We start from the raw sequence: 25,556 nt of genomic DNA on the forward strand, positions 1-25,556 counted from the left end.
TAGGCAGCTATTCCCAGATCAGAGCACAATGGAGCAGCTGCAGCAACAGGGGAGCGCTCCCCCTCCACCTGTTTATGGGACTCTTTGGTCTGCACACAAAGCCATGAAGACTTTGCCTGCATGGAAACTTCCTCTGCTCTTCATGCTTCAATCTTTCCTGGTTCTGGGAGACAGTGGCACAGGAGAGGGTGGGGAAGCACCTGGCCCTTGGCTTGCCTGGCCTGCCTCTTCCTCCAGCTCTGAAGCTTCCCCTGCCTCCACCTCTTGCCCCCTGGCTGGTACAGGTTGCCACCTTAAGGTGCTAAGATCCTCAGGTGAGCACCTTTTTTCGATCCCATCAACGTCAGAAGTGTGGTTCATGGAGTAATATTCAAATGGGTGCAAGACGTAGGACATAATATGCAATTTCAGGACTGGATAAAATTGTGGAAAGTAAATTTGAAATTTACAGATTGTATATTATTGGGAGAGAATTATATGAAAATGATGTATAGATTGTATTTATCACCGGTTAAATTGGCAAAAATGTATAAAAACAAAAAGAAAGAGTGTTGGAGATGTGAAACAGAAGGTATGTTTTATCAAATATGGTGGGATTGTAAAAAAGTAAAAGCCTACCGGGAAATGATATACAATGAATTGAAGAAAATGTTGAAAATAACTTTCGTAAAAAAACCCAGAAGCCTTTTTGCTAGGTATTTTAGGCCAAGACATACCAACAGAAATGAGGACTTTATTTAGTCCTCTACACCAGTGTTTCCCAACCGGTGTTCCGCGGCACACTAGTGTGCCGTGAGACATCGGCTGGTGTGCCGTGGGAGGGAGGCGGGCGAGTCGGGCGGTGAGAGGCGGCGGCGGCGAGGATCCGCGTCGAGCCGGGGGCGGCTCCGCGGTGGTGGTGCCGAGCGGCGGGGCAGCGCGTGCAAATGGAGGAGCGCGAGACAGCGGAGGAGGAGGAGGCCGGCATGTCCGGGCAGCAGCAGCAACAACAGCAGCAGCAACTCCCGCCGCCGCCCCCTCCTCCGTCCGCTATCGCCGCCACCACCACAACAGCCGCCGCCGCCTCAGCTGCCGCCGTCCCTCAGTCCCTCGCTCTGCTGCCTCCCCACCCCCAAAGCTTGGAGGTTCCCCGGCAAGGGGGAGGGGAAAAAAGTGAAAACTTTCACTTTTGTGCGTCCCTCCCGGCGTGACGCTGCGCGCTGACGTCACGGGGCAGTAATGGTGGTGTGCCGCGAGATTTTTTTGATTAAACAGGTGTGCCGTTGCCCAAAAAAGGTGGGGAAACACTGCTCTACACTACAGCAGACTACAGTCCCCCACCAAAGCAGCAAGAAGGTTGATTGCACAAAATTGGAAGACTGGAGAAATACCAACTAAAGAACAATGGCAAGAGAAGTTGATGAACTATGCAGAACTGGCAAAAATGACAGAAAGGCTAAGAGAAAAAGACAACAGCGACTTTGAAAAAGAATGGGAACCATTTATATTATATTTGTAGAAACAAAGAAAATCAATAGACTTGATGGCAGGATTTAAATAAACATTCACATCATTAGTACTAGAAAATGTTTAGAAGATAGTGAAATATTATGGTGTGTTTACCTTTTATTTTCATGTTTTAAGGCTTGATGTTATCTTATTAATAACTTTTTCTGTTAGGAGATAGCAAAGTGCGTGAAAAGAGAAACAAACCAGAAGCGGAAGTTGGGGGAAGCCCTGGAGGGGGGAGGGAGGGAGGAAGGCATAGTAAATGTTAAGAATTTGAGATGTATGTAATGAATGAAAAAGAAAAATGAATAAAAAAAATGGGGGGGGGGTTCATAGAGAGCCTTTTCTGTGGCTGCTCCCAGATTATGGGATCCCCTCCTGAGAGAGGTCAAACTGGCTCCCTCTCTGTCATTCCTACGCCAGCAAGCCAAAGTGGTGTAGCACTTTTTCACAAGGACGGCTTTTGTAATAGCCGAATCCAGTATGGCTAATATAGGTTGTCGGTCCTCGTAAATCCTGGATTAAGAGTAAGGAAGAAAATTGTTTGGGGCTTTTTAGCAGGAGGCGCCAAATCACAGGTGCATCAACCTGGAGGAAAAGGTGTGATATGGATGCAATAAATATGTAATAACAATGATATATCTACACCACAGATTTAAGCTGGTTTAATCGCTTGCTCCTTCTCTCCAGGGTACCTGTTCTCTATGAGAGGATTCTTCACGCGCTCCCTGAACCATAAGCTTACTGCGTAAACTGATCAGGACCTCAATGCATGGAGAGGAGGAATTAATAATATTTAATTGCTTTGTGTACACCGCTTGAAAGATATATCTTTTTTCATTATGCAGAATACAAATGCTTCTCGATAAATAAATAAAATAATGGATGATATCTGCAGTGATCTGTAATGAACATAGTTACGTGACGTCTTAAGACAAAGAGCACACAGAAGTGCAGCTGAAATCCTCTCATTCAGGTATTCATAACTGCTGAACTTTAGCCTGTCTTTCTCACTGACGTGCATCATTTAATACAGGAGTCTTTCTCTCTGGAGAAGACCCAGCCCAGTGGGGCAGCCCAGAATCCCACTGCCTTATTCTGCAATTAAAGTTGCCACAACTTTATCTATAGCAAACACCCTTGTGTTTGTGTGTTTTTGCTGTACTTTTTTAAAAAAAATGATTATTTTTATTCTTGCATGTGTGTGTGTGTATGTTGTTATATGTGAAAAGATGAAAATGCCAAACTCAGCATCTCACCTTCCCCTCCCAACCTGAAGGCATGTTGTTGTTTAGTCGTTTAGTCGTGTCCGACTCTTTGTGTCCCCCTGGACCAGAGCACGCCAGGCACTCCTGTCTTCCACTGCCTCCTGCAGTTTGGTCAAACTCATGCTGGTAGCTTCGAGAACACTGTCCAACCATCTCGTCCTCCTTCGCCCCCTTCCCCTTGCGCCCTCCATCTTTCCCAACATCAGGGTCTTTTCCAGGGAGTCTTCTCTTCTCATGAGGTGGCCAAAGTATTGGAGCCTCAGCTTCACGACCTGTCCTTCCAGTGAGCACTCAGGGCTGATTTCCTTCAGAATGGAGAGGTCTGATCTTCTTGCAGTCCATGGGACTCTCAAGAGTCTCCTCCAGCACCATAATTCAAAAGCATCCATTCTTCGGCGATCAGCCTTCTTTATGGTCCAGCTCTCACTTCCATACATCATTACTGGGAAAACCATAGCTTTAACTATATGGACCTTTGTTGGCAAGGTGAGATCAAAATAAAAACAGGAGAGTTCATAAGCCCTGGAGCAGAAAGAGTCCAATCGTTGCTGCTGTCCAGGGCTGATTTTCTAGAAAAAGAGATGCTGGAACTCACCAGGAATTTCTCTTAGGTGCCGACCTGACAGGTGCCAGAACCCACCTGAGAGGTGGCGGGACTGAGTTCCTGTGAGTTCCCCCTGGGAAAAAGCCCTGCTGCAGTTAATATAAAGGGAAGTGTTAGCACAGCCGCATAATACGAAATGTGACAGGTACACTTTGTCCTGCAGAGTCTTTGTTCTTGGGCAGAATAAACAGCCACTAGGCTGCTATAAAAGTCTTTCAGGGTGAAGGGAATGCTGGTTGCCCTCACAAATTGTTTGCATCCATTTCCCACAAAGTGCCGTCTCCCAAATTATGTGATACCGTTTTTGGTACATTGGTACCCTTCGCTTCTTTTCAATCTCTGGCTATCAATATTCTTGCTGCCGTTAGTAAGTAACCTATTATATAATGACCTTGGGTTTCCCTGGCTGAATATACCTAACATTGTAATTTCTGGTTGTTTTTTTGTTTTTTGTTTAACTGAATTAAAACTCTCGCGTGGCTTTTTTAAAAAAATAACAACCTGTTCCTACTGTGTTTGTTTGAATTTCTATTCTCTTTCAGGGCTGGAGCTCAAAGGACAAAAATTAAAATTTCACAATATCTTTTGCGATCTGTTCACCTTTGCTCTGATGTCTGGCAGGCTGACTCCGAACAAACTTGCTATGTTTGATGTGAAAAGAGGCCAGGGGAGTTCTGCTTGTCACAGAGGTGAAATTGGGGAGAGGGTGTCTTGTCTCAGGTGCCTTCTTGCCAGTAGCATGCAGTGAATTTTTTTTTTTGGGGGGGGGGGGACTGTTAGGGCCAGAGGTGCCAGCTTGCAAGGACAATGCAGGGGGGGGCATTTTTTGAAGATTTTATTGCTGACCTATTCTTAACATCCAATGACATTGTGGATGTCTCTATGCCAAGACCACAATCACAGCTTTCTTCCTCATTCACCTTGGTTGTGCTCAGGAAGGAAAAGGTTGCAGTTTATTTCATCAAGAGAAGGGTTTTCAAATGTATACACTCACACCCTTATGGAAGCCGGGATTAAGATGGAAAGCAGCATTTTGAGGCTAAGCGTGAGCGATTCCAGATTGAGGAAAACCACATTTCGGTGCTACAAATGAGGATGTGCGCATGCAGCCAAAGGCTACTGGAGCATGCTATATGGTGCAACAAGGAGGTCGCAGAAAATCACAGGTTGCTTCCACGGCACAGAGACGCTCGTACCATCTTAGACTGATGTGCCAGCTACAACCCAACAGGTCTCAGTTTTTCATGCTCTTGTAGCCATGAAATTAGGGTTTGTTCACACGGCCCCCGATTCAAAATATTGAGGGTGCAGGAGTCCCAAGCAACCCCTATACCAAGCATCAGTGTACTGTAGTGTATATTGTGCCAAAGGCAGATCACATTACACGGGTCTTTCACCAACTGCAACTACTGCTTCTGAGCTGTTTCCAGACCCAGTTTTACACACTGTTAGGTGACTCTAACAACCAAGGGAACCTGCATTTAACAAGGGAAGTTTAATCTACTAAACCACAGCAGATCTTACTTCTTTCCAGAGTGGTATCTAAATTGGGCTTGCACTGGTGGATGGGTCCTGTTTCTGCAAGAGCATTTCCTCACACAACGTTTTGAAAGAATGCATCTGAGTCACAGGGACCCAAATAAATCACATTACCCAGGACTGTGATGTGTGTCAATTCTAGGAAGGGGTTTTTGCAATCCCGGCCTGCACCGGTTGAGTTTCCTGTCATCCAGTGGTCATGATTTGATGCCATAGTGATTCTTTCTTCCCAAGCAACCCTGAGGAATTCAAGTTGCATGTGCTCTGTATGGATCCCTTAACGAAATCTCCTCAGCACCCTCCCCAAACTACAGTTCCCAGAATTCCATGGGGGAAGCCAAGACTGGTAAACTGGTCTCAGACTGATACAAAATTGTAGGCTGGGCATGCTCCAATTAATCATCATTGATGATCTGGTTTTAAAGGGGGGCTTTTTAAATCTACTTTATAGTACAAGAATTTTCAAGATGCCTTTCAACCAAATATATATAATATTGTTTTTAAAAATCTCCAAAACAGCCTTGAAACAATAGAAGCGACAGATCAGGCAAATAAAGGAATGTTAGGGGATGGAAAAATCTGAGAATTTAGGTTTCCCACTTTCTTACGTGTGCTTTACCCCATTTCCACAGAGGGGTTTGCATGAACATTTGTACATATTTCTGGTGCCCCTTTCTCCTAGTAGACACACTTTTGTATGAATGTTTCACAGTGCAAATATTTTGGCAAGCCTGAATACAATGCAAGCATTTTGGTTTTTCCTTAATGGAACACATCTTTTAATGCTACTTTCACCAAGATACACATTTTTGGCGATGCACTAATGACTCCCATTTTGTGTGCATTTTTTTGGCTGGAAAACCGCAGTGCCAAATTCAGAGATGCACGAATTTTCAGAGAGCTCTGTTTCAGTTTGCGAATCGGTCCAATTCTCTGGAACTATCTGAAGTTCTTTTCGGGGGAACTTCTCAAAGTGACACCTGAGGCTTCTGCATCTTCTACCAAGGGCCAGGGCCAGGCTTCACTCCCCCTTCTCCCGGGGATCACCTCGTGGCACCAGCTTCAGAACTATTGGTTTCTTTGGTACTAAGAAGGCTTCGTTGCTCATCTCCAGAGGAATCTGCAGCAGGATGAAAAGGGAAAGAGAGCACTTAGGAAACCATTAGACCCAGCTTAAGCACCAGCAAATCTTGACAGCAAGGGTGGGGGTCCTGCTATGTTCCAGAAGTGGTTGGGCTCTAATTCCCTTCAGCCCCGGGTCCCATGGCTAATGGTTAGGGACCATGGGAAGTGGGGTCTAACAGCAGCTGAGCGTCCTCCAGAGGAACCCACCCCTGATTTGTAGGATCACAGTCTTATGGTGTGAAGGGAATGTTAGGAAGAGCTTTCTGAAAATAAGGGTCGCTCGGAAGGTGTCAGGAGTGTGTGCAGGAGCCAGGCCCTGTGACCAATAGGACTTTGCAGGAGTGGGGCCTTCCTAAGTTTGTTCTGAAGGGGCAAGGCGTTGCCTCACAGGTGAGGCCCATTGGTAACTCACAGCACCTGTTGGCAAGAGCTGGGAAGGGATATAAGGTCAGCATTTCCCTTTGGCTCTTTGCCACAGCAACATGCTTCCTGCCTTGCTGTGTTTGGCTTCTTGCTTCCTGATCCTTGAACCTCAGCTTCTTGACTCCTTGCTTCTTGATCCTCGGACCCCTGACTTCGTGACTCCCTGCTTCCTGACCCTCGGACCCCTGACTTCATAACTCCTTGCTTCCTGACCCTCGGACCCTTGGTTTCCTGACTCCTGGCTTCTGGACCCCCGTTCCTGCTCCCACCCCGCCATCTTGCCCCCGGTCCTGACGTCCCCTGCTGGGACTTTGATTGCCTTTGAACCGGACCAGGAAATAACCTGCAATTTAGTAAGTGGGGGGAAAGGAAGGAAGGAAGGAAGGAAGGAAGGAAGGAAGGAAGGAAGGAAGGAAGGAAACTGCCTGGTGCATCTGCAGCAGTATAACCGGACACCTTCATCCACCCTGACTGCAATACAGCACGCCTCTCCTGTATCAGTCTCTACAGCCACAGCAGGCGCTGCAACTCTTCAGTGGTTTGACTTCACCCCCCAAGGCACACTCCTCCATTGTCTCCGGAGACAGACGGATGCCAACCAACAAAACAAATTGATGGCCGGAGAGCTACTGATGGCCACTAGCCATGGTGGCTTTGCGCCATCTCCACAGTTGGAAGCAGCCGTGCTTCTGAATAGCAGCTGATGGAAACCACAGGAGGGGAGAATGGTCTTTTGCTCCAATCCTGCATGCTGGCTTCCCACAGGTAACCCTTTGGACACTGTGAGAACAGGATGCTGGACTAGAGGGGCCACGGGCCTGATCCAGCTGGATCTTATGTCCTTATGTCACCCAGTGAGTTTTTGTGGCTGAGTGGGGATTCAAACCCTGCTCTCCCAGGTCACCCAAGCCCTAGTCCATCACTCTAACCACTACACCAGGGGTTCCCAACCTTTTTGATGTGACAAGCTCCAAGCTCAAATTAACCTAGTACGGTGGCCCAACATTTTATTGTCACATGAATTTGGATCTCTGGCCTTCAACGGTGCTCTCAGTTTCATGCAGTTTAACTGCAATGTTTGCCTGTTTTTAACTTACTCGAGGCATCCAGACTAAGCATTCTTCAGCATTCCTATTAATATAGACTTGGTTGAACGATTCACTGCACTTACAAAGTTACCCACTCTCTCGTTTATGGAAATGTAATAACAGCAACCTTCCAATGGCAGGATACTGCTTTATAAGCTGTACAAATGCATTTTGCAAATGGATGGTTATGCAAGCAGAGATAAAGCCCTTTTTGTACTTGTATTCATGCTAAAGTCCATCGATTTTGGCAAGATTCCATGGGATGACTGACCTTGTGTTTTGCCAGTGGGGAGGACAATGTGGAGTTCAGTGGTTGTCAGACATGGTCTCAGATCATCGTCGATGCATAGAGCAAAGACGTTATTTCTTCTTTCGACTCGGCAAACTTTAAATTGCCCTCAGCTTATCTATTAAATAATCCCAGTGGCAGATGCGGTGATGGTTGATTCTGCACCAGAGTTGCAAAGACTTCACAGGTGCTGCTTTCAGCACCTGCGCATCAGAGGCGAGCTGTAATAGCCGCTCCAAACAACTCCCCGTGTGAGCACCATGTGGCAAACACTCCCTGGATCTGCCACCAGAGAGCAGTTCCCAAGTGCGGAAACATAAGACTCGGGCCTTTCTAAAATTCGGTAGAAGAAATCCGTACAATTTGGAATTGTTATAATACCCGTTCTCCCCAGCTTGCAGTTTTATCTATTTTGGAAGAAGCTGGTCTTAATATACCATACTTAACTATAATATACCGTATTTGTCACCCTATAGGACGCACCGTCCCATAAGGCGCACCTAGTTTTTTGGGGGGGAAATAAAGGGGGGGAATTATTTTTCCCCCAGGCGCGGGACTGGGGCGGGGGAAGCCCGAGCTTCCCCCGACCCCAGCCCCCAAACAGGCAGCTCTCTGCAAGCTGTGGGAGCCCAGCGCTGGCTCCCGCTGCTTGCTGAGAGGTCCGCGAAGCCTGGACGCGCTGAGCTCAGCGCGGGCAGGCTTCAGCATGCAGGCAACTCTCCCGCTGCTTGTGGAGAGGTGCGCGAAGCCTGGAGAGTGAGAGGGGTCGGTGCGCACCGACCCCTCTCACTCTTCAGGCTTCAGCAAAAGCCTGCATTTGCCCCATAGGACGCACACACATTTTCCCTTCATTTTTGGAGGGGGGAAAGTGTGTCCTATAGGGCAAAAAATACGGTACTTAATGTACTGTACTTAGTTTCATTTTTAATAGATATTAGAGCCACAGTGGCTCATTTCTGGAGACATACAAATGGCGCCAACATTTCTTTTTGTTACTCCAATATTTGGAAACTTGCTTGATAAGTTGACCAACAAACTACACATTTCCATGGGGCAATGTGAAGAGGATAGATTCACAGGTTTGGTTTGGTTTGGTTTGGTTTGGTTTGGTTTGGTTTCATTACTTATGTCAATAAAGAAAAATGTGGTCTGTCGCCTCCCACAGCTTATCAATGGGTTTAATTGATTCAATAAATATTATATTATTCCTCTTTAAGATTCATCCCACCCATGACAATAATGGGTTTTATTTCATTCTCTGTTTAAAGATATACTCAGCCTTTTATTTTTATTGTAGCAGCCTGGTACGCATTTGTGTTTTTGTTGTTAGCCCAAAGAAATAATTAAAAAAAAAAAAGAGCAGAGCATTGTAATACACCAATAAAAGAAAAAGTTGTAAGAGGCATTCATCATAGCAGTGAAGGATTAAAAGCAGTCATTATTTGGGGTTTAATTACAGAGCCAGTGATAAACTTGCACAGGCTGCCGGTTTACAGCATAGAGGCAGGGGCAGAGGAAGGGGGTGTGGTGGGGGCGGGTCACCCTGGGTGTCACCACTGAGGGGGGTGACAAAATGTCAGGTGGCACTCACTGTGAGGCCTGCAGCGCACCCAAGCCACGTGTCTCACACAAGTGATGTGGTGGCTTGGGTTCCCACAGGCTCCGCGCTGCCCCAAACGGTCCTTGCGCTACCTTCCCCTGAGCTATAGGGCGGCTGAGTGGGAGGAGGCAGGTAGACTCCTTGGAGACCCTGTGGAGTGCCCTGGCTGGCTCCACCCCACGGGTGGCTGACCCCGCCCCTGGGCGCGGGGCACACATGTCACCCCAGGTGCCCAATCAGCTTGTTCCACCGCTGCATAGGGGTTGGAAAACACAAGTGGCAGAGTTTCTTAAATGCAGGATCCCCTACAGTCGCCAAAGGTGAAGACAATCTTGCTCCTTTTCCCAAATTGCATTATACAGTCATACCTCGGGTTACAGACACTTCGGGTTGTGCAATTTTGGGTTGAGCACTGCGCCGAACCCAGAAGTACCAGAACTTCTGGGTTTCAGCACTTGCGCATGCGCAGAAACGCTAGATCATGCTTTGAGCATGTGCAGAAGCACCAAATTGTGACTCCCACGTGCGCAGATGCAGTTCTGCGGGTTGTGAATATGCTTCCCACACAGATCACGTTCGCAACCTGAGCATCCACTGTAGTCCCTGTTACCTTATGACCACCCACTTCTCTGAAGGAAAAGGCTCTTGCATAACAGAAGATGGAGGAGATCAGGACCGGGTCAGGAAAACCTCCCCCTCCCTTCCCACACACACACCGAGGTGTGCCAGACATCCAACCTCCTCACCGGCGTTTCCTTGCAGACCCTGAAGGAAAAATGCTGCATCAGGATTGCAATGGCCACCTTCATCGTGACGAGAGCAAAGCGCATTCCCAGGCAGTTCCGGGGACCAGCTCCAAAGGGCAGGTACGTGTAGGGAGCTATTTTGTCCTTGTTCTCTTTGCTGAACCTGGTGGCATTCACAAAGACAAGAAAAATGGAGGTTGGATAAGGGACCGGAAAGGGCAGGTCTCAGATGTCAAAGAGAACAACAACTACCAGACTTTTAGACGACATCTGAAGGCAGCCTTGTTTAGGGAAGCTTTTAATGTTTAATAGGTTATTGTATTGTAATATTCTGTTGTTAGCCACCCAGAGTGGCTGGGGAAACCCAGCCAAATGGGTAGGGTATAAATAATATTTTTTTAAAAAAATGTTATTATTATTATTATTATTATTATTATTATTATTATTATTATTATACACGGGGCTGCCCTTGAGACTGACCCAAAAACTCCAGTGGGTGCAGAATGCCGTGGCGAGACTCCTTACGGGGTCCTCGCCGCGGGATCACATTCATCCAGTGCTTTACCAACTGCACTGGCTCTTTTGGTGGAGTACAGGGTCAGGTTTAAGGTGCTGGCTTTGACTTTGAAAGCCCTATGTGGCCTAGGACCCTCGTACCTACGGGACCGCCTCTCCTGGTCTGCCCCGCGGAGGACCTTAAGGTCCACAAATGACAACACTTTGGAGGTCCCAAGTCGCAAGGTGGTTAGATTGGTCTCAACTAGGGCCAGGGCCTTTTCAGTACTGGCCCCGACTTGGTGGAATGCTCTGTCCCAAGAGACCAGGGCCCTGCGGGACTTGACATCTTTCCGCAGGGCCTGCAAGACAGAGCTGTTCCACCCGGCCTTTGATTTGGACTCAGTCTGACCCTTCTGTTTCCCTCCCCTTCTGGTTTTGATCTATGGGCTACTATTAAAATGAGGCTGCATTTTAAATTGTATTTTAAATTGTTTTTTTTCCCACTATTATTTTTTATTGTAATTTTACTGGTGTTAGCCGTCCTGAGCCCGGCTTCTTCTTCTTCTTCCTCTTCTTCTTCTTCTTCTTATTATTATTATTATTATTATTTACTTTTTTTTAAATGATATTTATTAAAGTTTCAAAAAAAAGAGAAAGAAAGAAAAAAAAGAAATAAAAAGGAAAAAAATACAAAATACAGAAGAAAGATAGAAAACACTTAAAAACACATCAATCTTTCCATGCCTTACATTTCATTTCTTTACTTCCCTGACCACCTCACACCTCCCTTTTTTGTATTCCAGTTCTGTTAGTTAATTCAGCAATTCCTTTCCCTCTTTGTTTTTGTCTTAATCCTTTAACTTAATATATTATAGCTTTGGATTTTCACCTGTTAACAATCCATTTTTACATACACCTTTATTACATTATTGCTAAAACCACTTAGCTTCATTCTGACATCATTCTGAATTCTATTATTATTATTATTATTATTATTATTATTATTATTATTATTATTTACATTCAGGTGTGAATCAGCATTGGCATGAATGTGCTTCCTATTTTTCACCAGCACATTTTTTTTTGTTACCTCTCAGGTCTGAACTCTTCAGGTTCCGGCCAGTATTCGGGGTCCCGATGAAGCGTGTAGGGTGGGATCATCACCAATGTGCCTTTCGGGATAGTGACGCCATTGATTTCGACATCTTTCTTGCAGAGCCTTTCGAGCCTCCCTCCAAAGGGATACAGCCTTTGCGTTTCGTTCAGGATCATGTCAAGATACTCCAGTTGCATGATGGCATCGTACGTGAGAGGAGCCTTTGGGGGGATTCAAGGGGGAAGGTTAGTCGTACTTGGTGGGATCTGGAATCAGGCTCCATCTTTCTGCAGTTCTTGGGGAAAGCAGAGGAGCCCAGACACAGAGACCTTCAGAAGGAAAGCTCTCGGTAGCCTTATTCTAAGATTTCTGTCCATGAATGGGGAAAACTCTTTGGGTTATATTCAACACAGGTGGAAGGAAACTAATGCAACTGATCTTTCTTTAAAAAAACAACTCAAAACCCATCTCCTATACTCCTGCTCTGGAGGGTAGAATTCAAACCAAGGGCTTCAGGTGTCAGGGGCTGGTCTGGATCGGAAGATTGGGGAATGCAATTGCAGGGAGATCAGCTCCTAACAGAAGAAGAGGAAGAATATCCCTGCCCCTGCCACTTCCGCCATTTCCAGAAGCAGAGAGACAGGCAGACACAGAAGCTCCACAGCTGAGAGAGGAGCTACCCAGCTATGAAATAGTAGCTAAGCAACCAGAAGGGAGGGAGCAGCTGGGTGATACATCACTTGAAGTAGGGGAGAACCCCCTCCCTCCCCCTGAACTCGGAGGTCTGAGTGTGTCAGAGAACAAAGGAGATGCAGCAGAGGAGAGACATTCCTTTGGCGTGCTTCATGCTGTGGAAGTGGGGAGGAGTCAAGAGTAGGCAACTGTTTGTGCTTGCACAAAAAATGCTGCAATAAAAGGACTATACAGGGTACCTTGGTTTGCAAATGACTTGGTTCTCAAACGCCGAAAACCCGGAAGGAAGTGTTCCAGTTTTCGAACATTTTTCAGAAGCCGAACATCCGATGCGGCTGCTGGCTATTGTTTCCGGGGCGCCTGCACCAATCAGAAGCTGCACCTTAGTTTTCGAACATTTTGGAAGTCAAATGGACTTCTGGAACAGATTAAGTTTGGTGCTTTCGTTTTTGCTGTCTATTTTGCATTTTTGTTTTTGAGGCTTTTTCGGTTAATTTGTTTTTGTGACTGTGTGGAACCCAGCTCAGCTACTGATTGATTGATTGATTGATTGATTGACTGTTTAACTGTGGAAAGGGATAAAAGCCCCCCATCCAAACAATGACTATCATCAGCATAGACAGTATTGTATCATCTACAATACTGTCTTATTTATTTTATAGTATAGCACATTGATTATTGCTTTCATTTTATGGATCAGTGGTCTCATTAGACAATGAAGTTCATGTTTTAGGGGTTGTTTTTAAAAGTCTGGAATGAATTCATTCATTTTACATTACTCTCTATGGGAAAGCATGCCTTGGTTTTGGAACGCTTTGGTTTTGGAACTGACTTCCGGAACGGATTAAGTTTGAGAACCAAGGTACTACTGTAGATCTTACAAATGCTCGTTAATTCTGATTGCCGAGTTACCAAAAGGGAGAGGGGAACTCCCATACTTGACATCAGATTACCAGAAAAAAGATTCCTACTCAATATCTGGAAGAACTTTCTGATAGTAAGAGCTAGTCAACAATGGGAGGTTTTGGACTTTCTCTCCTTGGAGGTTTTTAAGCAGAGGTTGGATGGCCATCTGCCAGGGATGCTATAGTTGAGTTTCCTGTATTGCAGGGGGTGGACTAGATGCACCGGGGGGTTCCTTCCAACTCTACAATTCCATACCCCCAAAACCCTCTCCATTGAATCCAGACTCACCTTTGCAACCTGCACATTCTCACCTTGTTGGGCAGGATCGTATCTATCTCAGCTTGAAGCTTCTGCTGGACATCTGGGTGAATGGCTAAAAAGTAGGCCGTATAGCCCAAAGAGTTGCTGTTGGTTTCGTATCCACCAAAGACAAAAGTGAAGGCTTGGGCCAGGATTTCATCATCGGTCAAGCCTGCAAACAAACAAAGGCCAGAAAGATGAAGCAGAAACTACAACTAATCTAGAATGTGGCAGCTAGACTGGTGACTAGGAGTGACTTCTAAACTGGCTCCCAGTATGTTTCCATGCACAATTCAGTGTGTTGGTGCTAACCTTTAAAGCCCTAAACAGCCTCGCTCCTATATACCTAAGGGAGCTTCTCCACCCCCATCATCCTGCTCTGAGGGCCTCCTGGCAGTTCCCTCACTGCAAGAAGGGAACCAGGCAGAGGGCCTTCTCGGTAGTGGCACCCACCCTCTGGAACACCCTCCCATCAGATGACAAGGAGATAAAGAATTAAACAAACTTTTGAAGGCAGCCCTAAAAGCAGCCCTGTATTGGGAAGTTTCAAATATTTGACGCTTAGTTGTGTTTTTAGACTATGTTTGAAGCCACCCAGAGTGGCTGGTGAAGCCTTATCAGGTGGGCAGGGTATAAATATTATTATTATTATTATTATTATTATTATTATTATTATTATTATTATTATTATTATTATTATTATTTATTAGCCCCAATAATACAGCACATACACTAGGTGGGGAAATGATCTGCATTGGTAATGTCAGGGACCATGCTGAGGAGGTCTGGACTGAGGAGGAATGGTGGGATCCTCCCCCTGATCAGGATCCTGAATCTTCCCAGGAGCAGGACAGTATAGATTTGGAACAGCGGTTTGCAGAGGGACATAGTTCAGAAGGCAGAAGCTGGGAAATACTGGATGGGGAACAGCTAGGAGAAGAAACACTGGGGAGGAGAGAGTTAACAGATTCACTGTCCCTGGAAGGCATTCAGCTGCTCAGGCCAAGGTCAAGAAGAGCTGATAAGGTGGAAGCACAGAAAGCACAGCGGTTACAAGATCTGGTTACAAGATGCGGTAGTGATTAGGGAGGAAGTGGGTGGAACCCTTAATTGGGAGCACCGCCATCCCTAGGAAATGGAATCTGTGTTCTCTCGCTGTGATCATTAAAGTTTTTAACTGGTAAAAATACCCCTTTTCCTTTGTTCTGCTTATCTACTGCCAATCGGGGGGAGGACACTGATTCCCTGAAGTCTAGGAATGAGCGCCATGTACTGAGCCTCTTGGCTTTGTTTGCTTTGGACATTCTGCCAACCTGGATCAGAACTTCATCCTTAAATCGCAAAAGGGCCTTTTCAGTCCTGGCTCCCCATCTGTGGAATGCCCTCCCCGGTCAGATCGGCTTGGCACCTTCACTGACATCTTTGGGGCTTGTTGCCCTTCGGTTTCAGAGTCCTCGAAGTTACACTGAATTGACTCCCAGGAGTGGCATTACCTTTATAGGAGGGATCCGAGCCGTTGCTCTGGTGCTCGCTGTTGGACTTCTGGGAGTTGATCATCAGCTGCAGGAAATCCACCCGGCCCTAAGCATAGAAACAAATAAAACAGCAGAGAAAGGAAGCTGAGGAAAGACCCCCACAAACCGAGATGGTTTGCTCCCCCAGGTTTCTTAAAGGGTTGAATGCAGCCCTGAGAGTTGGCTACCTTTGCCCTTAAGCACATTGGCTGTGTGGTGATCTTGCTGTTCTTAGGCAGAATAGGACATACTGAGTGGGCAAAAGAGTCAAAACGTTGGGTTGTTTTGTGTAGAAAATAGCAATGAAGCAGTACAGAAAAGGTGAGTCTTGAGGGATCTTTGGTTGAATAATTTCGTCTGTTCCTCCCCCCCCCCCCCAGGAAAGTTCGTTCTGGTGTGAAAATTTTGCGTGAATTTTTCACCCTCAAAATTCAGTGCGGTCTGAATGCTTACCCCCTGGCCTTCTTTCTCCCGTGTCGCCTTTATTTTCGCAAATGACCTCTCGAAGAAGTTCATAGCTTCTGGGTTGAAGAAAGTGATTTTCATTAAGTTGAGGAGAGAAACCACGAACGGGAACACAACTGCAAGAAACAGAGATTCACAGTGAACAGGAAGCAAAACATCAGACAGACAGACATAGTTCTGTAGAAATCCATGAGTAAACTTTGGTTTATTTGCTCTGAGGGTCAGTGCTTGTAAGCCTTAATAGCATATGGTCAGTGCCCAAACACATTGTAAATCCCAGGGTTACAGATCATAATGTGCAGTACCGAATTGGTGGCACATGCCCTTCTGGCCTGCACTCTTTATAAAGACTTGAGGAATGAGTTTTCCAACCCTCTTTTATTGTCGCCCAACCACAGACACCGTGTCCTTTTTCTTGGCAGATCAAGATGAGCAGGTGACAGCAAAGGTTGCAAGGTTTTTAGCTGGGACAATCGGAATCAGATCCACTATTTGACTATTGATTCAAAGCCCTAAAATGTATTTTATATAATTGACTTTTTATTTCATATATCATAGAATAGAATCATAGAATCATAGAGTTGGAATTTTTTTATATATATAAAAATTTTATTGGTTTTTACATTTTTTTCAAACATAACATCATTGTTGTATCCAGGTAGGTAGCCGTGTTGGTCTGACGCAGTTGAAATAATTTTTTAAAAAAATATAATTGTCCAGTAGCACCTTAGAGACCAACTATGTTTGTCCTGGGTATAAGCTAAAAGTGTGCATGCACACAAAAGCTTATACCCAGAACAAACTTAGTTGGTCTCTAAGGTGCTACTGGACAAATTTTTAATCACTGTTGTATAATAGAATAAAAGACATTTGGCTATATAAGCTTGAGACTTCCCTCCCCCTCGGCTGATGATTTTCAGACTTATTCTCTAATCCTGCATTTGGTTATATTTAATTATTATTATTAAATCAAATCCTTTTATGAATAAATTATAAATTACTCTTAATAATAAATGATAATTTTATCCTTACAAAACTTCTCGTAACCCTACTAGCGATGTCAATTGTTGACAGTTGCCTTTCAAGTACATTGCACTGGCTCGGTCGCCCCCAAACTTGCGACGCAGAGCCGCCCGCAGCAGAAGAGCCTGCCGTGGCGCTCCAACCAACGGCCGCACTCTTTCCCGGACTCAACTCTCAGGCACCAGACTCTTGGCCCAGTACCCCTGAGAGCCCGGCGCCTGGGTGCCCCGCACCCCTAGCACCTATGGGTAAGACGGCCCTGTTCATTGGTGCTTCATGCAAGGGCTGCTTAAACCACAACCAGCAGATCTAAAAACTGAACTTCATGGGATGACCAGATCTGATTACAGATATGGGAGAAGTTGTGGAATCTGCGGGCGGTGAATTGGAACTATCTTTGATTAAACAGGGAGGTTCTGTGGAAGATGAACGATCTTTGCTTAAATATGGAAAATCAGCAAATGTTGGCGAGGCAGATTTGCAGTTGTCTGAGGGGCTGGTTCTGATGAAGGAATCTGCTGCAAAGTCAGAAGGAGAGTTGACGATGGTTCAAAGCATGGTCTCTCGTGCTTAACGTGCTTTCAAAGAAGAGATGAGCGGAATAATAAACATGCAAATAGAGAAAGCAATTCACCTACTGGAGTTTAGACTGATAAAGGACTGGAAGAAAAGGAGGAAGAAGGAAACACGGGGATCAAATACGATTTAAGGAAAATGCAACAGGCAAATAAATATGGATTTACTAAGATTTGTTGGAACCCCTGAAGAGAACATGTCACAAGGAACTGGAGAAAGATTAATGTGGGACACACAAAGATAACAATAAATGAAGAGTTATATTGGACTTTTTGAGTGGCAGAAAGATGAATTCTGGTGGCCTGGGAGGGAAGTTTGTGGAAACACCATCTAGCGGAATAGGAGAAAGCTGGATATCAATTGCAGCTAGAAACTGGAGTGCATACGCTAAATGCTTAGAATAATTGTTATATGCATAACTGGTAGATAGAGAAGCAGAAGTACCTCTTTTCTTCTCTCTTCCTCTTTTTTATTTTTTAAGATCTTTAATTCTTGATAGCTCTCTGTTAATATTATTCATATGTATGTTCTGATCTCTGAAGATTTAAATCCAGGATAAATGAAAATACATACAGAGAGGTGGTGGAGAGGAAGAGAAAGGAACCTGTGAGAGAGGCAGGCCAGAGTGGCTTTTCTCAGGCCGTGAGACTGAGGATGAGGGAAGTTCTCCCAAGTGAGATCCAAGAGGATTCACTTCTCTGTATGTGGATTGAAAATTAAGATATAACAGAGGGAGATATATTACACACACACACACACACACACACACACACACCCCTTTGTGCTTGTTTATATTACTTTATTTCTCTTCTTATTTTCCTCTTTCTCTCCTTCTGTCCTTTTCCTCTCCTTTCTTCTTCTTCTTCTTCTTCTTCGTTGTTGTTGTTATTCTAGTTAGGAGTTGGGTTTTTATTGTATCATAATGAAATTGATATAAAAAGGAAATCTGTAGCCAACTTACATGCTAAAAGTATATGTAGATTAAAGGAAAACTTGGTGAGTTTCTTGATCTCCTTGACAAAAGGGTCATCAGGGTTGTTCATAGAGTCAAGGTCCACACCAAACGAAGTGCTGGTGACCACATCCATGCTGAAGGCCCCAAAGACGCTGGGGAGGGAACAGAGCAGCCAAATCAGGATCTCGGATGTGTTAAATAGCAAACGATTTAAAGGAGGAGACTACCCCTGCCTGAAGGCTTATCAGAACAGAAGTTGCAGGAATGCATGGCATGCCTGATGGTGTTCCCAGAGTAAAGAGTCCAGATTCCTCATGTCCAAGGAAGGAGGATGTCTAGTGTTATGAGAATTATAAGGTATAAGATATAAAACAAATGTTCATAAATGGACCAGGCAAACACATACACAAATATATAAACCACATGTAGGAAAACAGTCCTAAAGCCATTTTGACTCTTTCAGTGACCTCAAATATTCCTCTGCAGTTTGGATGCAAATAGGAAACGCCTCCCCATTGTCTCTGTGCTCACAAATCCTGCCTTAAGGGCACATTTGGGTATGACAAGGGTGAGCCTGTGACCTGGACTCAGGAATTAAGTATTTATCATCACAAAAGGATGGCCAGGTTCTCCAGGTAAACCCATTAACAGGTTTCCTGCCAGACAGGATTCTCCTGTAGACCACCCCCCTGTGATGTATTTCTGCTGGGGACCACTTCTTTCTGTGATGTATGTATGATGTATTGGGGGGGGGATCTTGAGCTACAGGGTGGCAATTTCAAAAGTCTATATAAGAGCTTGTACACCATTGTTCTGGGTTCCTCCTCTCTCCTGCGTGTGGTGTGTGAGGATCCTGTTGCAACAGTTTAATAAAGATCAGGCTTACTAGCTGCTTTGCTTCTCAATATTCTCTGGTTGACTTCTGTTATTTTCTCCTACCAATCGAGAACCTACATAAGGACTCTGTACGGGCTCTTGGGTACCCCATAAGGGGGGGAAAGCAGTTTTTTCTTATAGCTTTGGTCTCGTGAACATCTTATTGAATGGATACTTTTAGCATGAATTTACGTGCTTTTACCACCTAATGGCTGCTCACTTTGTTAACCCAATCTGGTCTGGATTTACCCCCAAGACAGCCCACGTTGTCGCGGGAGGATAGAAGAGGGCTCTGTTTTTGACGGCAGCCTTCCCTGGCCCCAGGTGACTTACTCCTTCGCAACCAGAAGCTCATCCTTTTCCACTTTCTTCTGAACGTTCCGGATCAGAACCTCCCCATAGTGTTTGATGATGGGAAACATCTGGAATACAATAAATGATGGAGATCTTTCAAGGAACTGGAAGCAGCTGCACAGAAGCCTGTGGGGTCGCAGAAAGGTCTCCATTCAAGGATGAAGAGAAGAAGAGGGACAAATTCTATAGAAGATCAACCCAAGTGGTTTGAGGCAAAGTCTTCCAGCTCCAAACAGAAAATTCAGAGAGGAAGGAAATACAATATTGGCAGGATGCACTGAGTACCTGGAGAAATGGTGCAATGTTGAAACATCACTTTAAAACAAAACAAATGCCAGTCGTCTCATTTCATGACAATGTGAAATGGGCTGATTTAAACCCATTCTTGCTAACAACATAATTGGAACATGATGTGCTCCAGTTTCGGACTGAATAGCTTCTGTGAATTGTGCTGGAATTATAAGGACCCTACAGACCAGTGTTGAATATTTGAGTTCTTCAAGGCTCAGTATCTTTTTCTTTTTCTTTACCTCCTTTAGCTTTCCACTGGTGAAGGTTGGAGAGAGCACAGTGCGAATCCTCTTCCATTGTTCGTCCTTCACCATTGTGATGGCAGACTCAAACAGCCCACCTAAACCTACATTCTAGAGGGAAGCAAGAAAGCAGTGAGGTGGTTTCAAAACAATGAGTCGGCTTTTGAACCCATGACAGATCCCAAACCTGGGATTTCAGTGAGAGCCAGCGGGGACTCATGAACTCAATGAACATGGAGTACAGTGGTGACTGGGTGACTAAGGACTCGGTCACACTTCCCTCTGCTCCATGCTTCCTAGGCCCAAGTCAAGGCTTCCCAGGTCCATGTTCAAGCATTGCTGTCGTTGTTTTCATCCTGACGCTTTCCCTGGGAAAACCCAGATTTTGCCACTGAGTCAGAGCAAACTGGATTGCTGTTTGCTCTGATTCATTGGTAGAACATAGGTTTTCCTGGGGAAAGCACCAAGACAACACACACACACACACACACACACACACACACACACACACACACACACAGACACATCCAGACACAGACATGGAAAATCTGGACCGGTGCCTAGAAACAGGCCACAAAATTTATTGTTTATTTATTTATTTATTTATTTATTGTTTGTTTATTTAATTATTTCCCGTCTTCTGCTCTAAGGTCTCAGGGCATTAAAACACAATATGAAAACAATTTTAAACACCATAAACAATAAGCTGGACCCTACAAACATACACTTGGAGACGCTCTTTGTACTTTTATAATCTGAAGTACTTGAAGTAGGATAAAGAAGACAGGAGAGTTTGGGTTTGATCCCACTTCAAGCACTGCTGAATTCTGAGTCCAGGTGTGCTTAATAAACACACTAATTTAATTGTGAATAGTCTGTCTTAACTGAATTATGGATAATGTTGTTGTCGTCCTAATCCTATTCAAACAAAAGGCCCGTTTTGAAATGCTTGTGCTGCTTGTAAGTTTAAGGACATGTTATACTAAAGATGACAGGAATGAAGGGCAAATGAGCCCCAAGTTCACACTTGACTTTAGAAGATGTCTTCATCTACCTGCCACATTACCTGATTATTGTCTTCCAAAGCAACTACTCTATTCTGAACTTAAAAATGGAAAGCATAATGCTGGTGGTCAGCAAAAGAGTTTTAAAGATTCTCTCAAGGCAAATCTTTAAAAATGTAATATAAACACCGAAAACTGGGAAACACTGGCCTGCAAGCGCTCCAGCTGGAGAACAGCCTTTACCAAAGGAGTCATGGGCTTTGAAGACACTCGAACTCAGGATGCAAGGGAGAAACGTGCCAAGAGGAAGGCACGCTTGGCAAACCCTCACCGTCATTAACTCCCACCCGGAAACCAATGTCCCCACTGTGGAAGGACATGTGGATCCATAATTGGCCTCCACAGTCACTTACGGACTCACCGTTAAGACCGTGTTCATGGAAGACAATCTTACTCGGCTACGAGGGATCGCTGAAGAAGAAGACATTACCCAGTCCTTCCTAATTTAGCACTCCCAATTTAGTGGCATGAAGAACCCGCCCTTCTCCTGCTCTCCTGTCGCATTGCTTAAGACATGAGCCCTTACCCGGCGGTTGGTGAAGGTGGAGTAGCACTCTTTCACGAGGACAGTTTTAATAATGATGGGATCCATCGTGGCTAATATAGGCTGCCGGCCATCGTAAAACCTGGATGAAGAGTAAGGAAGAGAAGAAGGCACATCCTACCAGTTTTATATTTTGAAAAGCCAAGTGTGTTGCCCTGAGCTATGGGTTGCGTTCCCTGCCCTGGTGTCCTCCATATGTGTTGGACTACATCTCCCATCACCCCATGTTGACAAGGACTGATGGCAACTGTAGTTCCAAACATTTCAACGGTGCCTGATCAGTGGAGGCTGACTAAGGGCTTGTTCCTGCTTTTCCCATGGCTAGAAAGCAGGACTCTGGGTGGTTTCCTGCATGAGACATGCTTTCTAGACATGATAGGGATGTGGGTGGCATTGTGGTCTAAACCACTGAGCTTCTTGGGCTTGCCAATCAGAAGGTTGGCGGTTCGAATCCCCACAGTGGGATGAACTCCCGTTGCTCTGTCCCTGCTCCTGCCAACCTAGCAATTCAAAAGCATGCCAGGGCAAGTAGATAAACAGGTTTCCCTGCACTCTGGCTTCTGTCATGGTGTCCTGTTGCGCCAGAAGCAGTTTAGTCATGCTGGCCATATGACCCGGAAAGCTGTCTGTGGACAAACGCCAGCTCCCTTGGCCTGAAAGCGGAGATGAGTGCCGCAAGCCCATTTGACTGGACTTAACCACCCAGGGGTCCTTTACCTTACCTTTACCTTTTATCTCTAGACATGAGTCAGAGCAGTTTTCCCCCTGCCCTGCTCCGTTCCCAGGGGAGATCCACTCTTCAACTCTAAATCAGAATGAACAGCAATCTGGACAAAACCCAATTGCCATTTGCTCCGATCGAGCACCAAAGAGCTGGAGGCAACAGAAGGGAAACCCTAAAAAGGTGGGGCAGTCAGGAGAGTCTGGCTACCAGAATGTTCACAGCTTTTGAGATCCCAGAGACATCCAGTTGCAGATTAAGGTTTCTGTTTCAGAATATTTCCTCCTTGGGATCAAACAATGGGGTTTGGGATGCCCTGAGAAATACAAGCTGGTCAGAATCAGAAATTCTCTCTCTTTTTTTCCCTTGCCCCCCCCCCCCTCTCTCTCTTTTCCTTTCAGTTTGTGTTTTTATTTGGATTAGTTTTTTAAAAAATCCTTGATAGAAAGATATTGGATATTTGATACTAACCTCTGCATTTTCATTCAAACTTATATAAACTCTGTTGGAGGGGAAAAGGAAAAGAAATACAAGCTGGTCATAAAAGGTCACTTACCCCCAGTTCCTCCCATATTTCTGAAAGCACTCTGTATCAAAGTTGATAAACCCCTGCGGAAAAACATTTCAGAAATTAAGAACAGCGTTTCTGGGCCAGAAGAAGACCCAGAGGGAGAAGCAGACAAGGGTCTTGGCAAACCTCTTAAGCAGGGCAGAAATGTCCCCAGACACTCACCTTACGGTACGACAAGAGAGTTCCGATGAAAGGCAATGGCCTCGGACCTGGAATGCCCAGATTTCGAAAATGGCTGTATGGCCAAATTCCATATCTGTTTTTTAATGAAAGGAGAGAGAGAGAGAGAGATGCAAATCTGGCAGATGATCATTGACAGCAGCAGAGCGTAAAAAGTTGTTAAGGGTTCCGTGGGGAAACCTGGCAGGTTGTTGTACCTGATAAAGGTGTTGGAATTCCTGCTCCATGTCTGCATTCATGGGATTGCAGAGTGGGAAGTGACGGAGACAGGATGTTTGTGTTACTGTGTTCCGTGAAGTGGAACTATTGTCCTTTGTTCTTTTCCTCTTTGCTGTCTGATGCTAGAGAGAGAGGGAGCCATGTTGCAGTGCTCCATGTGTTTATATGTAAATAAAGTAGATTAGCCAAAATGCTGAGTTGCTGAGGTCTGTCACGCAAGCTGCGCAAACTCTGCAGATCCCTAAGTGTGCCGGTGTCAGTTGGCATCGGTCGCTGTGATGTTTGGGCTGAAGAAAGCTTTTGAAGCTCCCAAACGATAGACCAGAAGGGAGGGAACATGCCAGTTGGGCATGTGTCTCTGCCAGGGTCCTACTTGAGTGTAGGCTGAACTCCTGACAAAAGGCACCTCCTGCTAAAAACACATGCACACAGAGCTAACCTTTTGGGGGTGGCACAACAGGGCTCAAAAGGAGAGCCCTGTAGGTGAATTGACGCTTTCCAGCTGTTCTTGCCTGCTGGCCAAAGGATGCAATTGCAGGTGGTTTGAGCTGGGACGCCTTCTGGTCCCAGTGTTCAGGTGACCTGCTTAGCATCCACAAGATCCCGGGTTCAATCCTCGTCATCTTCTGGGAACCTTCCTTGGGCTGGTCCATGTTTGAGGCAGTCCTCCTCAACTGGGTCCCCCGGGAGGCTCCCTGGACATAACACACACACACACACATACACACACACACACACACCACCCAATTCATTTGGAGGTCAGAAATGGTGCTGGCAGTTTCATATCAACAGCAGCAGCAGCAGCAACAACAACTATTTGTTCCCTGTCCATCTGACAGGATTGCCCCAGCCACTCTGGGTGGCTTCCAGCTTATATAAAAACATAATAGAACATTGCAGATTAAACACCCTGTGTCTACTCAGGAGTAAGCCCCGTTGAGCCCATGCCAACCCTGGCCTCAGGGAAGTGCATCTAGGACTGCTGCCAAAGCTTAAGGAACTCCCTTTTAAGTAAACTCGCTTAGGATTGCATTGCAAAAGGTAGTGAAAAATGCATGGAACTTTTCCTTCCAAAGCTTGCCTTGCATTTTATACTCTTCTGCATTCTACCATCTCCTGTGGCTTTTGGAAGAAGCAATGGATTAAAATGTCCCTGTGCTCCTCTAACAGTCAGGAAACAGCCCAACAGGGGGAAGATGAGAGAGTAATGCAAACTGATTTTTAACTGTTACATGACTTTGGAAGAAAGAAAGAAAACCCAAACTGTTGTCTAGCATTTATTCTTTTTAAGGCTTGTTTTTGCTTTAATCCTTTGTAAACTGGTCAGGTCACACCTATTTGCTGGAAGACCTTCCTGGGTAAAGGGATTGTGGAGAAAACCTTCCTCAAATCTGAAGGCTCGCTTGGTAAATAAATATCCTTGCAGTTCAGAAGCTGCCATCTCCTATGGCTTTCAGAAAAGCAATGGACTTAAAACTCCACCTTCTCCTTTTCACAATTAGAAAACAGCCCAAGAGAAGGAAGACAAGAGAGTAATACATACAGCATGAAAAGGCCCAGAAGGACAATGAGAAGGGACCATGTCTCAGTGGAGAAGCTTGGAAGGAGATTCATCTTCTTAGCCCTTGACGTCTCTCTGCCTCTGGCTTTGACAGAAGATTTCTATTCTCTTTCTGCTTGATCCATGCTGGAGCTCAAAGGGCGAAAATAATTTCACAATATTGTTGGCGATCTGTTTGTCTTCACTGTGATTTCTGGGCCAAGCTTGATATGAAAAGAGGTGGGGTGAGGATTCCTTGTCCTGGATGGGGCAAGGCTGGCGAGGCTGCGTTGCCATGGGTCATTTCTTATATAACAGCATTTCATGCCAACCTCTTTAGAGGGCGCAATCTGCCTGTGCAATGTCTCTGGTGAAAACCGGGAAGAGAGCTGGGCTTGCAAAGGGAGGGGTGCAAAAAGCGAGGCCAATTCTGCTGCGTCCAATTCCAGCACCGTCGCCCCCAAAGCCTGCAATTTCGTGGCACATTCCTCCCCCTCCTAGGCCTCACTCCTGCCGCTTGCCAGGAATATCTTGGCTAATACAGAACAACAAACTCCTGTGTTGCAAACTTAACACAACAAACAACACAAGCAACACAAAGACCAGTATACTAGATAGCACTGTAGTTCTTATTGCATGATTTAGTACAACAAAAACAAAATGTGTACACTTGTAAATTCTCTAATATATTTGAAAACAAATGAACACACATCTGTCAATCTTTGAAAGTCCGTAAAAGTATAATAAGTCTATGGTTG

General features: G+C 45.3%; 1 protein-coding gene and 1 long non-coding RNA gene across 2 annotated transcripts in view; one reads left to right on the plus strand and one right to left on the minus strand.

The window, feature by feature from the left end:
- LOC308573146 overlaps positions 1-25,556 on the plus strand; it is a 201,984-nt gene that overhangs the window by 28,538 nt on the left and 147,890 nt on the right. The window lies entirely within an intron of this gene.
- On the minus strand, positions 5,649-25,111 carry LOC308572974 (cytochrome P450 3A12-like). Its single transcript, XM_081169583.1, has 13 exons — positions 24,802-25,111; positions 23,022-23,115; positions 22,845-22,897; positions 21,550-21,649; positions 19,957-20,070; positions 19,406-19,494; positions 18,203-18,348; positions 15,631-15,758; positions 15,157-15,244; positions 13,675-13,835; positions 11,759-11,985; positions 10,171-10,333; positions 5,649-6,019 (listed from the first exon to the last, which is right to left on the minus strand). The coding sequence occupies exons 1-13, from the start codon at positions 24,870-24,872 to the stop codon at positions 5,921-5,923; spliced, it is 1,533 nt and encodes a 510-aa protein (XP_081025709.1). The 5' UTR covers positions 24,873-25,111; the 3' UTR covers positions 5,649-5,920.

Source organism: Podarcis bocagei (genome assembly GCF_964188305.1).
Source record: "Podarcis bocagei genome assembly, chromosome: 14".
Taxonomy (NCBI): Eukaryota; Metazoa; Chordata; class Lepidosauria; order Squamata; family Lacertidae; genus Podarcis; species Podarcis bocagei.